The sequence below is a fragment of the Lissotriton helveticus genome, chromosome 12 (genome assembly GCF_964261635.1).
Source record: "Lissotriton helveticus chromosome 12, aLisHel1.1, whole genome shotgun sequence".
Taxonomy (NCBI): domain Eukaryota; kingdom Metazoa; phylum Chordata; class Amphibia; order Caudata; family Salamandridae; genus Lissotriton; species Lissotriton helveticus.
This window is the reverse complement of record NC_136073.1, coordinates 371,229,718-371,247,855: the sequence shown is the minus strand read 5'-3', so window position 1 is coordinate 371,247,855 and position 18,138 is coordinate 371,229,718. Positions and strand designations below refer to the sequence as shown.

At 40.9% G+C, this 18,138-nt stretch overlaps 1 protein-coding gene across 4 annotated transcripts in view; it reads right to left on the bottom strand.

The window, feature by feature from the left end:
• The window catches only part of TDRD12 (tudor domain containing 12), a 3,388,409-nt gene that overhangs the window by 2,949,752 nt on the left and 420,519 nt on the right, over window positions 1-18,138 (bottom strand). For 3 of the 4 annotated variants that reach the window (XM_078668261.1, XM_078668260.1, XM_078668262.1), the window contains exon 4: window positions 7,835-7,971. The exons of the other annotated variant lie outside the window; for it this stretch is intronic. In XM_078668261.1, coding sequence (XP_078524387.1) covers window positions 7,835-7,971 — 137 coding nt within the window. The remainder of the gene's footprint in view (window positions 1-7,834; window positions 7,972-18,138) is intronic. 4 annotated transcript variants of the gene reach the window in all.

Genomic DNA, 18,138 nt, shown 5'->3' with positions numbered 1-18,138 from the left:
GGAAGCTGCTGTCAGGCAGGCACTAGCTCAAGTTATACAGAAGTCCTGAACAGAAGTCCTCTGCAGTGCACTCACTCTCTTCATTGGTCCTACAGAACTTGGAACTGGGTGAGTCTGTCGCGCTGTTATACTGTCAAACAGGAGATGTGACGGCACTATCAGAACCAGGTTTGATTGGCTCTCCTTTCAAGTGTCCTTTTCAGACTGCTCTATAAACAGCCTTCAATAAAAGTGGTGCTCCCCACAGCAGGGTAGTCTCAAGCCTGGAGTACCCACAACACGGGCACAAAGATGTGTGAGCTTTCTGCACCTGGTTGTCAGGTACACTGAACAGATGGGGAAAGAAAGGTTGGCCTCAAGCTTTAACAGAGACTGCTGCCCTATTCTTCACCACCAGCTACCAAAGTGCTGCAGGAAGTTAACTACTCTTCCCTGCAAAAGGCTATTCACATTTCTAAAGTAGTCCAGTATTCTCTTTCCCATCTTCAGTGTCTAGGTCCTCTACCTTCAGTAATACACTTACATTGTCTGGCAAAACAACTTCAACTCTAGCTTGTGCACAAGGCCAGGCTACAGGTAACCAAAACAGAACCCTCAGGCATCCATTACTCTGCTTCACTTACACACCATACATGTATTAAGCAGGTGACAGATACACTTAACATGGTAGCGCAAGGGTCTGGGTTAGTGCATAGAAGCAGAACTTTACACACTGGGGGCCAGAAGGCCTTCACTCCAGTGACACTGTTCTGGTCTCAACGATTGAGTTACAAAACCGCATATGTGTCACCATCTGCTAAATCCATGACAGAGACAGACATGGTCTGTACAATTAGGCTATGCTTGGTGAACTAGACCAGGTCACAGGACAAATTTAAAACCTCACTCGCATCAAGAAAGAGGCCTAAGTCTTTAAGCACACTACATTAAAGTGAGACTAGATTAAAAATAAAATTAAAAAACAGGACACCAGTTACACTCATCGCAGGCAACTCAGGAAAGGAGAGCATGTCTGCACACATGCAGGCAACATTCCCATACAACAATTCAGAAGTAGGAATCCACCACCAGACAGCAACAGATGCATATTTGGTGGGGATGGACGGGAACCAACCCCCAACATAGGGGCCAACCCTCTCCAGTCCTGATGGCAAATAATGGCTATTTTTCCATCCCTGGAGATGGATCAGTCCTCTAGGAAAGGAAAATGGTGGGGCTCATGTTGGATTTTGATAGTTTGTGCCGCTGCCCTCTACCTCCCCCATTTCCCCAGATCTCCTCCTAGTGAACAAACAGCACTAACTCAAGTGCCCTGTGAATTTGAATACCATTTTGAATGCACTTGGGTTAAAAGCACTTGGTCTTTGTTGTCCGATCACAATCATTTGCATAGTTTTCCTTTGTTACTTATCTGCTGTTACTAAAACTGCATCCCATTGTGTTTTACTGCGGTGTTTTTTGCAAGCAGAAATACGTTTTTCCCCTCTAGGTTCTTATTTATCTGTGAGAAGACCACATGCTGAATCTGCCTTCACAGTTTTCCTACATCTACTACTTGATTACCACACTCTGAACAGCCCTGCATTGATTTTTCATGTTCTGCTCACATCACACACTACTATTGACATTCTCAGTGCACTTCTATTTATACGAGTACATTCAATCTATGTAGCACACAAATTTTGAGGAAAATAATTTAAGATAGGAAACAAACATGGTGTCTTGTCTAATGAATAATTCTCAAGCCTCAAAAACAAATGATGGATGACTCCTCTGATGCCTGCTCTAACAATGTGACTGCACATGAGGGAGTGATTTTTCAGCTGGTGAAGTTCCGTTATATGAGGAATAGTTTTCCAGTCATTCTGAAGAACATGGCCATACAGCACAGCATGGCAGTTGTGTCCATTCACAAGCATAACTTGTGCCGTCAAAAGACCATGGCAGTGTAACACGATCTGGAGTGCAAGCATGTGCAGCGCTGAGCACAGCAATAATGTTTATTTGGCAGCGACCTAGTGAATACCAGCCCCTAAATGCCCCTTCTACTAGAGGTGCTGAAAGCCAATACTGCACATGGATGAAGACTTACTACTTACAAGGTTTTGTGCATGTTGAATTCCTTGAGGAAATTATGCAGCAAACAAATCTCAGTGCCAAACAGGTTTTGAGGGCACATGAATACAGTCTTACTGGTTTCCTCTGACAGTCTGGGCAACGCCTAGTTTCCCATCTGTTCTGATTAGAATAGCGAATCTGCATTTCAATGACCACTCTGCCACATAACCATCTATACCATGACAGATTTTTCAAATTTCTGCGTTTCCATATATTTCAAGGTCAGAGAAAAATAGAACGATTGGGTGTTTGATCTTTTACAAAGGGTGGCTTGTGTTCAGGCAGTATATTCCAAAGAAGAAAGCTCAGTGTGGCATCAAATTTATATACTGAGTGAGTTCCACTGGTTACGCATACAGCCTGCGAATGCATACTGGGAGCGTAGTATAAATCCTGCTGTTTGCCCATCTACATTTGGAGTTAGTGCAAAGACAATTGTGTGGGATCTTGCTCAGTCACCCTTGTATAAAGGTTATACCTTTATTTGGACAATTTTCATACAGGAGTGCAGCTGTTTAACAAGCAGAATAAGTTTAGCACTGTGGCGGATGGGACAATTGGAAGTCATCGCAAATGATTCCCTCAAGAGCTAGTTTCTTAAAAAGCTCTAAGTTGGTCACAGCCGTGCATTTCAACAAAATGTTAGCTGCAAAATTGTCAGACAAGTAGTACATGTGTTCACTACAGTTCATGAGAGAATTCTGGTCAGGGTTTTGGGTCAGTTGGCATCAGTATACTTTAACCATATGAAGTGACTCGTACAAATCATACATGCTACATGAAGATGGCTATCCATCTAATCCATTTAGCAAAATGCAATGCGCATGTTGTCTAATCTCAGACTACCACGTGAAGAAGGACTTTCTTCCCGGACTAAGTTGGCTGTTCTAGTTAGTCTCACTGCTGTAGAAGCAGTAGCCACTACTCAATCTATAATTGAGGATACTGAAAGACTGCAGAATCGACACTTTACAGTCCTCATTCCTGCAGCACAGAAGAGTAAAACAAATAGAAAATGAGGAGTTTGCATTTGGCACCGAAAGAGGCAGAAGGCTTGTAACAACTGTCCCCAACACCACAGCTGTTCCAAGACAATCCTGTGCATTCCAACTTGCTTCACTTTATTCCACACATAAGTGACAGTGTCCTTGCACGGATGCATACCTTCCATGTTCTATTATTTGACATGCCTACGAAGTCAAATTGTACGATCCAAGTTAGAAAATCTTTCAACTTTTAACTAAAGATGCATCATAACCCACACCAGTTTTTCTTCATAAATTAGATTTGCAACACTGAACCTTAACAGACAATAGTAAATGGGTACACAATGGTTATACGTGTGGCCTGCTTGCTATCATGCTTTTCTATCAAATTGTGTCCACCATATTACAAGTGCATTACAGTCAATGGCACTGCACGTAAAGACAGGACAGGAACCATGTATTGACTTAGCTCCCTGTCTGCCAAAGTCGAAGGTCCCAAGTATTTCTGTAAACTATTTTTTTAGCAAACTTAAGTCTGCATCCCGATTATTAACCCAGTCTTTACATGTAAATATGCTCACCCTGTCAGAGGAATCTGTGAGCAACAGGATATCCTTGACGACTCCCAATTTACAACCACTGAACCTAAGTGGATATACCACACGTTTTAGGAGTTTGAGCACAATTCCATTGAAGCGGGCTCATGCCAATCACAGTGAGCACAAGACAAAGGCATAAGAACGGTATCTTGCTGAGCATAAGCAGGCTGCCATGTGGAGATGTTAATAAAATGTTCAGCTGGCCAATCGCACAATATCAGTAGGGGCTCAAAGTGAGACAGACATAAAAAGATAGTCAATGCTTATCGTGATCTTGAGTGGAAAGAAAAGCAGGTGGTCAAGTAGGAGTGACACACCGATCACTACTTTAACCACTATTCATGAAGGTCAAACTACAACCAGCTCTCCCACATGCATACAGGTCCAACTGTAAACAGACTAGGCCCATAGCATTTATGGACAATGCAAATGCCAAACAGCTAATAACGGAAGTTCCCCATTGCTAGATAGAAGGATTAGATTATGTAGTATGCCACACATTGTGAGTGAGGGTCTACCTTCCTATATAATTTTGATCCTTGGTCATGATTGAAGTGGGGAAATAGCATGTGTATTTAACTAGAGGAAATGTGGTGGCAGTGATTCAAGTAGCATTTTAATGAGGAATACTATGCCACTCATACTTTTCCAGACTACAACTACAGTGGCAGATATGTAGGTGCTTTAAGCATGGAAGAAGAACGTTTCTCATGCTGCTAGAAATGCAGCAGGGTGTGACTGGTGCTTTGGGGCCCAGGAAAACTGGTCAACGCCAGACTTCCATACTTTTCCTGCTGAGAATTGTACCTACATGTGTGTGTTTACCTAAGAGAACCAACCAAATCAGTGCATGGAAAAACATTCTCAGTACATTGACTTCTTATGGTTAGTGTTCATCTCTTCCTGTCTCGGGATAGGTCCAGTCAACCAAGTGGCTTACTGTCTTTATAGGGAGAAGTGTGGAAATGCGGAGTGGTAGGAATGTTGTGGGTCCTCACAGATACTGGAACTTTCCTCACAAAAATGCCACAAAGGTCTAATTTTAGTCAAACTTTGTTGGTTACAGGGCATTTTGACTAAGAAAATGTAGTGAGATCAACACCACACCTCCCTAGACTCCCCTGGGTTTCTAGGTTTCAGAAAGGTCTGGGATTGGCCTGTTTCCCTGGGTGCTGACACAGTCCAAGCCCCAATACCACAGCTACTCACATCACCAGAATGAGTGGATTTCAATGGAAACATCTTGATGTTTCCATGTTCATTTTGGAGGCTTTCCTGTTGTAGGTGATAGGCCGGTACACACAAATGGGGTATGGTTTTAATCTGGAGTACACAACAATATTAAGTGTATTAAAGGAGTTTGACTATTTTTGGATTTCAATTGTCAAATGTCCTTTGAGTCCCATTATAAGTAGACCCAAATTCAGAGCTGTACAAATAACCACTATTCCTAAACTCTACACCACGGGTACATTTAAAAAATAATGCACAGGTTTCCTTCATGCCCGTTTTTACATACAAACTGATGCATACGACCTAACGAAAAATTATAGGCTGCAGGCGATTTGATGGCACTGGGTCATCATGTATTACTTGGGACAGCTAAAACACCATACATCTCAGTGACCAGAAGAGATGACAAACGTAATGGAATATTACTTTTGTTAATCATTCATAAGGGGAAAAAACAATGAAGACTCATCTATTTCTATTTTTTCCTACTTATTTTCTTTTTTATGTCAATCAGGTTTTAGGGAAAACAATAAGCTATCTACAAAAAATAGCCATCCCTAAATTCAGATTTTGGTCTAATTTTCAGAAATATACAGTTTTCCTGGTTCATTCATGGAGACTATACAGCAGCTTCCACCACAAAAATCAAGTAGGTAAAACCCACAAACCTTTTTTTTTTGCTTTTTTAGTAAATCTGCTTGTTTCTGAAAGCTTAGACAAAGGTTATTGGAGCACAGCAAACCTTTTATTGATGGCATTTCTAAAGGGGGAAAAAAACTCTTGCACTGCATAGTTTTCTCAATAACAGATAATAACAAGCATTGGAAATGCAATAGGTCTCGCAGCATTAGAGTTAGTGCTTTTAGAATTGTTTATGGGTTTTTTTTGTAAATCTTTAGCATTTTTGTTTCCTGTAGCCAATGCTAAAGAATTTCAAAAAAAAAAAGCCATAAACATTTCTAAAAGCTCTGAAATGCAGTCTGAAATGCTGGATATATATTCAGTACAGATACACTATATTGTTAATGAAGACATAGGATATAATATGTTGTACTGTATACACACAATTAGATGGGAACGTGCTGTGTGTGTCAGCGATTGAAAGAGACTGCACTCAGAGTTGCTGTGCGCATCAGCGAAAAGATTGCAGAGTAGACACGCAATACTTGTACTAAAGTGTTGTGCGATTGTACTGTAGGCACGCAATTTAAAATCCAGCTAAACGCGTCAGCAGAGTTGCTGTGCGCATCAGCGAGTGAACTGTAAACTAGACACGCAGTTTTAAAATCAAGATGTGCGTATCAGCGAAAAGATTGCAGGGTAGACGACCAAATACTTGTACAAAAGTGCTCTGCGTGTCAGCGAAAGAACGTAAAAGTCTGCACTGGGCACTGCTGTGCGAGTCTGCAAGAAAGCATGGAGCTGCTGTGCGCATCAGTGAGTAAACTGTAAAGTAGGCACGCAATTTAAAATCCAACTGTGCGCGTCAGCGCCGCGGAGTTGCTGTGTGCATCAGCGAGTGAACTGTAACTTATACACACAATTTTAAAATCAAGCTGTGCGTATCAGCGAAAGGATTGCAGGGTAGACATGCAAATACTTGCACAAATGTGCTGTGCGTGCCAGCGAATGAGCATTAAAGTGCACACAGCGTCGCTGTGCGCGTGAGCGATAGAGCATGGAGCTGCTGTGTACATAAAATGGACACAAAGCTGGTGTGCACGTTAGTATTGGCACAAAGCTGTTGTACACGCTGTTGTCCGTCTGTAAAGGCTGCTGGGTGTGTCAGCCAAGGAGAATGAAGCTGGTTTGCGCGTCAAGGTTTCTAGGTGCGCAATCAAAGAGCAACGTCGGGTCAATGCGTTGCACGTTGCGTTCCAATGACGAATTTCTGGAATGCCACAGTTATATGGAGAAGTCCTAAAGTTCACAGAGGAAAGCACAGTGCCAGCACGAGGACGGGCAGTCACGAGCAGGTAGTTAAAGAAATAACATGGAACCACCCGGACAGCGGTAAAGTTAACAAGTGAAAGCGGGATGTAAGTAGGGGGGAGGAGAAGTCTGGGCAGGCAGGATGACTCAGGGGAGGGGGCGGAGCGGGGCAGAGCGGCATGTGGGTGTGAAGAAGCCGGGCCTTTGAAGTGAAGCTAAGCTTCACTTCAAAGGTGTCGGAGGAATGCGGGCGGCTGTGCACGCGCTTTTAAGCTCAATGCACATGCGCATTGAGCTTAAAAGTCACGGGCACTGCAAGGAATCGCCACGATTCCTTGCAAGTTGGATAAAGAGTGGATAAGCCCCCATAGTCTCGCAAGCTCGATGCGCATGCGCATCGACAGGCGAGACCTAAAAAAACATACTGCATTCTGGTTATTTCTTCGGTTCCCTTCAAGGGAATCCACAAACCCTGGTCACCTTTAGAATCCCCAAAATGTTGGGAATGAAGGACTCAAATTGTCATGAATTCCATGTTGTTGAGAAAAGTTATTAATGTGAAAGCACTTAAGGAATTAAATAGTGCAGCTACAGGACAACAATTAATTGTATCAAGAGTATCTAAAGGGTCTGAACTTTTTCGTCCCGATTGTATTATGCTAGGTTCTTTCCTACGGTGCCTGTTTGTCTCAACTCTATCCATCTGTTTGCAATACAATGTTATATCGAGTTTACAAAAATTTAGGTGCCAAGTCTCTTTGGCAATATTATCTTGACCTTACTTTTTCTTGTACTACTATTTTTACCTCACTATTCAGTGTATTACTCATTACTTGGAATTTTACTTGGTTGTATCTCCCTTATATACCGAAATATGTGGTCTCATGAAGGCAGAAACATCATTACACCTACTATGTTATTCATTTGGTTTACAGGAACAGCTTGGCAAAAATATAAGCCACTTACCTTCTGGTTTTCACTGGAATATATTTTGCATAATCCACAAGAAAACACTCCGCTAGAAAGTCATCTCCACTTGACATGAATGATTCTATAGTGGCCCTGCACCAGCATTTGAGTTCCTCAGAAAAAACAGCACAGACCTAAAAGAGAATGAGTTACTTGCTGACAGCATAAAATCAATAGAACATGAAAATATAAATATTTTTTTTTAGAGACGAGCAGCAAAGATTACTACATATTAAAAAGTATCAAAGTATAAAAAAAACATGATTAGTCAAGTACTCATATACCATGCTCTCCTTCCCTAAATCATAGCAGGCCCTACTTTAAACCTACTTTGGTACAACAACAAAAAGATACTTTAGATGTTCGTTTTAGTTTTTGAATGCTCTTGAGTTTGCCAAAACACAACAGCACAAAAGTTCTTGTGATGGTACAATTATACAGGTTTTTAGAACGCGGTTTACAAAACATACATATGGAAGAATGCCATGGCATCCACCACAGTGCTCACAAATTCCACCAGACCATTATGAAAGAAAAACATTAGTGATCTTACATTTAAGTAAAGTCCAATGAATGTTTTTGAAGCCTTAAGTTGATCCTTGTCAAATCCTACTGGGAAAACGGTATGATGAAAACAGAATTCACATGTAGCTGCACCTTAAATCAGATGGAAATTTGGCGAATCAACGTGCCGTCAACTGAAAGCATCTACCAACCAAACGTATCTTTGCTAAGAAAGTTCAACTAAAATGAAGAGATTTATTTATTCTTACTTTCCTCTTTGTGCCTCCAAGCTTTACAGCTTCACAGCATTCTTTAGACACAGCAGTGCCACAGTAACATGTGCAATGACACCAGTGTTCCTTTTAAAGTTTGATTAAACGGCTCTTGGGGATTTCAAGGCAAATTATTACATACAGTAACGTGTTTCTAATGGATCACTAGAAACGTCCCCCTGGGCACACCTTTCTCCCCTCAGTATGAAATGAGGGTTCCAAATGTCGTTTTGCTTGATATTTATCTTCTGTTTTATTCACATGTTATCAATTAAGTTTCACGTTCTTCATTCTTCTTAAATCAATATCATTTTACATTCATTGGTATTCCATTTTCAAATTACGGCATTATTCTCTCATCCAATCCAATGCATTTCGGGCATTTACACATTGCCCTTCATCAGGGAACAAAATATAAAACAATTGTTGTACCTTTCTAAAAGATGCATCAACCAACAACTGCCTGCAAGCACATTAATAAAATATCATCGATCCTCACGTATACCACGTGGCCTAAGAATTGCCCTAAAACCATCACTATGCAAAAACTCAAAGACTTTCCAGGATAAATGGTTCGCGATTTTAAACAAATGTTCCCTAGATCTCATTCTTTTAATCGTAGAAGAACTTTCAGGAATCTTAGAGGAATTAACCAAGGAAATCACGGAAGTATCAGCAGAACTCGCAAATATGTCCTCGGAGGATGAATTATCAAAAATCTTGGAAGACATGAAAGAACAAATAGATAAACATTCAAAAGATATAAACGAGAGGAAAATACGTAAATACAAGAGAGATACCTTAGATTACAAACTCGGGGAAGTCTACACTTGGGCTGAAATTTATGCCCAAAAAAGAAGAAATCGACCATATTCTCAATATACGGATACCTCCTCATCGGGGAGTGACATTTCACAAAAAAACATCAAGGACCCGACCACCAGCAGACACTCGAGGAACTGCTCAAACGGAACAACCAACTACCAGTTCCACTGCAGAGAGAATTTCTTTTTTAGACCATGGCCAAGCCCAAAAAGGAGACCCAGGCGGGGAAAAAACAAAAGTAAAGGAGAAAGACACAGAAGGACCAACTACCAGGAGTACAACTATACCCAAGAAAGACAAAGAACAGAAGAAGAAAACAGGGCAGAACAACTAGTTATTAACATCAGGGACCACGAATTAAGCACATATGAAAGAAATCTGTTGCAAAGAGGAACATCATTTGTACCAAGCACTACTACTGATGCACTTGAATTAGAAGTGAGCTTCTTCAAACTAATGCGCAAATTGAGATTGCTTATGATAGCGTCATCCCAGTCGGGGATGACGTCCCCAGATGCACACTGTGATAAAAAATTTCCTTTGTATACTTGTTGCTTTCAGAATAAAGTTTTATTGAAACATCCAGTTTATCCGGTTGTGATCCTTAATTTTTCACGTAATTTCATAAATCAAAATTATATTTGGCCCAATGCATTTCGGGCAATAATGCCCTTCATCAGGGGAATTACTTCTCTGTTAAGAAAGATGAAACACGACTGTTATCTATTCGTTCTCATGTACATGTTAATTCTGGTGGTTTCATAGTTCTAACACATCATTCAAATCTATACATTAATAATAGAGTGAAAGTACCATGAGGATATGCGAACATTTATCAGCATTTATATACAAAAATAAATCCCTCAGACAAATAAGGTTAATAATATGAAGCAGCCTGTACACTTGTAATCCATATTGTGATTTAACACATGAGTCATAAGTATCACTTCTCGCTCCAAGGCTCAGAAGGAGGCACTCAGGTAGCACCTAACTACTTTTCAGTACCGACTCGCTCGAACTATTAACTTTGAGCGCGAGAAGGTTCAGTTCCAATTTTCAAATTGAGATTGCGACATTTTTTCGAAAATGTCCTACCACAAAATGAAACACAAGCACCAGACCAACTAATGGGTCTGAGGACAACGAGTAATTTCCAAACTCCAGTGAGTCACAAAACGCTAGATCTCTTTGAGAAACTGGTGAAACAAGATCAAAACTCAAATATGAAACTCGTAATAAAAAAACAGCACTCAAAAGGATTTGGATACCCTCAGAAAATTAGCGGCTAACCAGGATATAATATGCACAAAAGCAGATAAAGGTGGCGCATTAGTCATCATGAACAGATCAATGTATGAAGCAAAAGTCAATGAGCATATAATGGATGTGAATACTTGTATGAAGTTGAATAGCAATCCAACTGCTGACTACATGAAAACATTGAAGAACATCATAGAGAAAGCGCATGAAATGGGCACAATTAATGACAAAACCAAGAATTTTGTGTTAAAAGTCAACCCTAAGAGTCCGGTACTATACATGGTACTGAAAATCCCAAAAAATTTACATGACCCACCATTGCGTCCAATAGTCTCAACCTGTGGAAGCTTACACGAACCCATCGGGCAACTACTTGACAGATACCTTCAACCCATCGTCAAAAAAATGAAAACTTATGTTAAAGATACAACCGATTTTTTATTGAAATTGGAAACAGTCAAATTGGAACCAGATGAGAAACTCATCTTGTGCACAGCAGATGTTCGGTCACTCTACACATCTATACCCCATTCATTAGGGATAGATGCAATAGAAAAAGCTTTGCTCAACTCAGATTTGGAATCATCTTTCCAAACGTTTCTCATGGAGTTGATGGTCTTTACATTGTATCAAAGTTACTTTCGGTATCAGGAGGACTGGTACCAACAATTGATTGGAACTGCTATGGGCAATTCAGCAGCACCAGTATACGCGAACATTTTCATGCAGGACTTTGAGGAGACACACATACTCACCAAAACCGAATGGCAGAACAATTTGAAACTCATAGTCAGATACATCGATGACATATTTATAATTTGGAAAAACACTAAAGAGAAACTTCAGGAAAATCTAATCAACTTCAATCAAATTGACGATCGCGTACAGTTAACTTGGGAAATATCAGAAACAGAGGTTACATTTCTGGATGTGAAGATTTCAATTACTGATAAAGGCTTTGAAACAGATATTTATAAAAAGAATACAGATAGAAACAACATGCTTAATTTTCAGAGTTTTCATAACCCAAGTTTAAAAAAGCATTTACCTTTTTCACAGATGGCAAGGGTCAAAAGGATCACTTCTGATCAAATTAAATCACAATTCAGAATAGAGGAAATGGCCATGAGATTTCATAAAAGAGGATATCCTGAACACATCATAGAAGAATCAAGGAAGCGAGTTAACCAAACAGACAGAGACGAACTGTTGAGATCCAAAACAAAGCCTGAAGAAACGAGAATAGTGGCGGTTTCAAAATTCTCAACTTCGACTGAACGGTTCAGGAAAACCATTTTGAAAAACTGGCCAGTTTTGAACCTAGAACCAGACTTCAATGGAATTTTCGAACAAACTCCTCTATTTGCCTACACAAGAGCACGGAACATAGGAGAAATACTAAAAAACAAACCATCAAAGAAGGTGGAATACAAAGGAATGAAACCGTGCTTCAATTGTGGAAACTGCAATAGTATCATAAGAGGGAACAAGATCAACCATCCTATGAAAGGAAATGAAATCAAATTGAAGACGAATGCCACATGTGATACATCCAATGTAATTTATGCTTTGAAATGTCCATGTGGGAAACTGTACGTTGGAAAGACAGAAAGACGCATAAAAATTCGACTCACTGAACACAAATCAAACATTCTGACAAAAAATATGAAATCGACAGTAGCTGCACATTTTGTAGAGGCACAACACAACATATCTCAGTTAAAATTTATCGTGTTGGAGACAGTTAATAGGGAAGAAGGAAGAGACAACACGAAACATTCTTACAAAGAGAGAACTTTTGGATTCAGTAATTGAGTACCCACAAGCCCAATGGGCTCAATGATCGGATGGAATTATCCTGTTACTTATGAACTAATGAGTTAACCTTGGTGTATAAAAGTCGATTCCTGTAATGTTTATAATTTATGCTTACATAGTAGTCACGACCTCACCATAATATTCACTAGCTCTATATTTCCCAAACAATAACATTGTCAATGTAGCTCACTTCTTTAGGCACTCTGAGAGTACACTTTTTAGCATGTAGGGTTCACATCTTGAGTTCGGAATTTTGTTAATTTCCTATATGGTTGTACTTGCACGAGTATGAGTTTAGGTTTTGTAACTAACCTATCTGTTATAATTTTAGTTTAAATAAGATACGATTGTAAGTGGGACAGCAGGAAGATGAACCGTAGTATGTTGTTTATTTCGTTTACCACGTGATCGGAACTAGGACCAATGAGAATGGCTTTAGTTCAAAAATAGGAAAGTAGAAGGTAATTGAATCGAAAAACATTCGGCGTGTACAGAAGAAAGCGTTAAGCAAGATTGTATCAGGTCAGTGGCGATCATGGAGTAATGGTTTAGCGTGGTCAAAACGACAATAAGAATAACATTGTAATAAGATTTGGTTGGTAACTGTGGTTTATTTTTTACATTTGGTTAGCATTTGAACATTTGAAGAGACGTTTACTCGATGAAACCGGCATGCGAGTCGGCCATATGGCCATCCATTGAGTAGCACACGGGTATAAGGAAAAGTAAGGTGACCCAATAAACGGAAGCATACCAAAAAGATTAAAATTGTAACACACACTTTTGTTTTACTGCACACAGCCAAAATGCATGGTTTAAGCACATTAAGTCAGCACACTATGACATAGTAATAAGAAACATGGAGATTGTATTCATTTGTGACAGTCGTTATTAATTTTTTTGCAGTATTGTTCCCTGATGAAGGGCAATGTGTTAATGCCCGAAATGCATTGGATTGGATGAGAGAATATTGCCGTAATTTGAAAATGGAATACCAATGAATGTAAAATGAGATTGATTTAAGAAGAATGAATAACGTGAAACTTAATTGATAACATGTGAATAAAACAGAAGATAAATATCAATCAAAACGACATTTGGAACCCTCATTTCATACTGAGGGGAGAAAGGTGTGCCCAGGGGGATGTTTCTAGTGATCCATTAGAAACACGTTACTGTTTAATTGAAGCGCCTTAGGACGTTAGTCGCTACCAGTGGAGCACCCAAAATCAAAAAACTAAAAAAGTCAATCATCAAACAAGCTGTGCACTGGCCTCATTACTTAAAATTATTACATACAACACAAAGAAGACACTAGGCTTGATTAAAAAAAGAATACTTAGCTCACCACAGTCTAGAAAGAGAAGGGGAGAAAAGAAAGAAAAACAGTTGTGTCCTGGCTCATGAACAGACTTCCGCTTAGTTACAAGCTAATAAAATTTTTGCTGTTTTCACTTGTGATTGACCAAAGCAGGTAGCCACAAAGTTATGTTGTACACTCACATGCTAAATTAATATTTCTCCTTGCCAAGCTACTGTACCAAGCACGGTTGGTCTTGAAAAGAAGGAGGAGCTCTTCTGATGTTTTTAACAACCCTATGTGAGGTAGTAGGCTGGGTGTGTAGCGCTAATCAGTGCAAATAATAATAATAATAAAAATAATAAACTAAAAAATTTACCTGGAATAAAGTGATCACTAAAATCTCTAAGGAAATTTACTTCTCCAAGACTCGCAATAGTCTGGTCTAATGTCACCACTCGAAATGTCCCTGGCGAGGGGCCCAGGGTGCACACTACCAATATGGCCTCTAACAGCCCGCCGGAATTGATTCCACTTTTACGCAGGTTCATTATTTTTGCAATGACTAGCACTACGACACACTGTGGTAAATAAATAAATAATACCTCTCTTTTTGACTAAACGTATATCATAACAGATAGCTCAATAAATAAGAGTCAAGATTCGAGGTAGTAGGAGTTCTGCAGGTTTATTACAGCATAAGGACAGGAACAGGTCAACCTGCATAGGAATAGGATGACAGGGCCCAGCAGCTGCTGGGGCTGAATCTGGGATGAGCGCGCTGGCTTTTAATAACAATACATGAGCATATATACATAACGCAAACACATAGCATTACATTGCAGTAGGCGTAGCAGTGGGTGGAGCAGAAGGCGTGACGCGTAGCAGTCGCGAAAGATAAGGGCGAAAGTAGGTGTAACTGGGCGTATACATAGACATGTGATGCAAACGTAACAGGATATGTCATGAATGGGGCGGAAACCATGGAGGGGGCTACCTGGGGAGCCGGGACCTCTAACCTGATGGTGCGCGCAAACTGGCAATGACGTATCACTAGGAGAAGCTGGGGGCTATGAACTCTGTGCTAGGAGCAGAGAATGAAGTCTGGAGAGTCAGGGCGACATGTACCTAAACAGTATCTAGTATCTGATGTTTAGAGAACATGTTGATATAAACTATAAGTCAGGAGAGGAAAGGCTAACTTGATTCTAAGACTGGACCATGTATTATTCTACATGTAGTGCGTGATGAAGAATATTAAATGACCATTAAATGCAGTATTTCTCTAACGTGGAGACGTGAAGGCTAGACAATGACGGAAACTATTGATGCAGTTCAGTAGCTTAGGAATGCAGAGAAGGAGGACTGAACTGATAACTGGAACTATAACATATTCTTGGCAGACTCAGAGACTGAGCCAGGCTGGACCGGGCACTGCGAGGCAGGAAGTAAGTGAAGGGTCGAGGGTACAGGTGGGGGCTGTATCGCTCCTCAGCGAGGCTTCAGGAGACAGGAGCTGAATCTGGTGTCCAGGCCCTTTTGAGGCCTAGAAACGGAGACTTTATAATAGAATAACGTGCACACTGAGAAACGTGGCAACGTATCTTTACATAGGCCTGATATTCGTAGTATTCACGAGGACTAGTAACTGGCATACTAGAGGTGGACACAACTGTAATTGCGTCATTAATCGGACATGGGGAATGCATATGCATATTTAATCATGCACACATAACATATGATGGATGACACGTAGGGACACAGAACATGACAAAATTTACTTTTCCACATTCCCTCCTTGTCACTACGTTTCCATCAGGAAACATCAATTTTCATGATACCGTCTATCATTTCATACAGTATCATTTGCTCGTCTCGAATTATCCTGGAACGGGATTTAGAACGGGGCTTGGGACTAGGAATACAAGAGGTAGCACAAATGCCGCAAATCGCAGGGCCACATTGTATACAGAGGCAGCAGCTAAATATGATCGCTACTGCAATACCTAGGAAGGACAATATTTTCCATCCCCATGCGGAAATTATATTCCAGAACCAACCGGACCATGTCCAGGTGCCTGGGTCTTGGTGTATCAGATGGGCAATTTTATGGAGTCTGGTTATAGCTGAATAAACAGACGGCGCGTTATTTGGAATGAAAATGCAGCAACTAGATCCGATGACTCTACAAGCCCCGCCCCTATCGGCCAGTATGACGTCAAGGACGAGACGATTTTGTAAAACGACAAATCTCATAGCAGATTGCTCTTCGGTTAAGTTACCTAGAGCAGAGGCAGTCTCATTTACTACAGCTTCAAGGATTCTGGTTAACCTACGGATCAGTTTACTATTCTGGATAGGTCCTATAAAGAAAAAGAAACCTCTGTTGAAATCTGTATACTGTTCTAGAGCAGTTTCAGTATAATCGACAATTGGGGACTCCCTTCTATGTCTAACGTGTACTAGATGTGTATTTCTATGATAATCAGGTGGGGCTAGGAAAACAGGTGGCAGTAGGAAGGCAATGTAACAGGTTCCCTCCCAATCGAGGGGCAGACGAACATATGCAGTTTGACCACAAATAAAATAAGAATGACGTGAAGCTTTGAAGATAGATTTCCCACTGTCACTATACTTGACAATAGTAGTACAATCACTATGTCCTACATGTACAGAACCATTATTTCGGACACATAATTCGCCTTTGACTGGTAGTACTGAAATAGCAGGTAAGTCTGGAGTAGTATCAGACTGAACATTCAGGACCATGAAATTCGACGAATAATTACCTAAATTATACACTTCATTTTCTAGATCTAAACCTGTTCGGTGAGGGAGACCTTGCTTGTCTGGGAAACATGTACTGTTAAGGAAAAACATATCTGTTGAGGATGACGTTAACGTGGACCATGCTCCACACGAACCATTATGTGAAAAAGGATAAGGAAAGAGTGGCAGAACTCCCTTCGGTATCTGGAAAGGGGGGAGTCGACCACACACCCAACAATTAGTGGCATTGCTGGTCTGGTGTGAGTAATGTAACATGCGGATAAATGAGTTATTTCGCATAGCGAGGCGGTAAGAGAGTTCATGAGGGGGCAGATCACTAAACGTGTGCTCTACTGTAGCATTAGCAGACTTATTTACATGTGAAACTGGGAAACATAGGTAAAATGCATAACTGGTGCAGGAAATCATAAGGCTGGAAAACAATATGAAACATAGAAAAACGATACATCGGATTGAGTTTTGACTAACTCTCTCACTATGGGGGTCTATTTTATACATGTCAGAAACAGTCTAACCGTTTCACCTAGGGGAGGACTTAGACAATCAAACTGGCTGACTTATTTTACTAGACCGTAGTTTCTGTTTATACTCCTGCTGCGGAGTTTTCTCTAAAAGGGGAGGGGTTGTAACAATGTCATTTGCGGGACAGTCCTTGAGAACAATATTCTGGCAATCCTTTGAATCCTGGGAAATGTTCTTTAAGGCGGGTTTCAGTCCATTAAAAAGTTTGACATGAGAAAGGTGTACCCAGCCTTTGCGTCCTTCCAACTTCACGGCTGTACGGGTAGTGAGGAGGACCTGTCGGGGCTCTTTCCAACGAGGCTCCAGCGGACTTGATCTGTCAAAGTTGCGGACCATCACCATGGATCCTGGAACGATTTCGTGCGGTGCCACCTCGGTATTGTCTGGAAATGCGGCGGCAACCTGTGAACGACATGAGTTGAGGGCAGACATCAAGGAAGCTAGGTAATCTGTCAGCATATTACTTGAAACATCGGTAATACTTCGGGGTCTAGGAGTACCCCACATGTTAGGGGGGCGGCCGAATACGACCTCATACGGGGACAGACCTGATCTGGAATGTGCAACCATGCGCATATAAAATAAAGCGACTGGCAGAGCTACTAGCCAGTCCAGACCCTTCTCTTCACACACTTTCGCAATACGGATTTTCAGAGTCTGGTTATGTCTCTCAACGAGACCGGCTGCTTCAGGATGGCGTACACAATGGAACTTCCACTGGTACCCTAGCAAAAGGGAAACATGCTTCATGAGTTCAGATGAGAATGGCTGGCCGTTATCAGAATATACGACTCTAGGGAGTCCATAACGGGGGAAGAACTCACGAACCAACTGCTTGGCAGTGGTCGCGGCTGTGTAATCTGGGACTGGATATGCTTCTGTCCACCTGGACAAAGCGCATACAACTACAAGGACATACTTGAAACCTCGACATCGCTCCATCTGAATATAATCCATCTGGAGGACTTCAAAAGGGTGGTCAGGGGGCTGGAATCCACCTTGTTCCACCG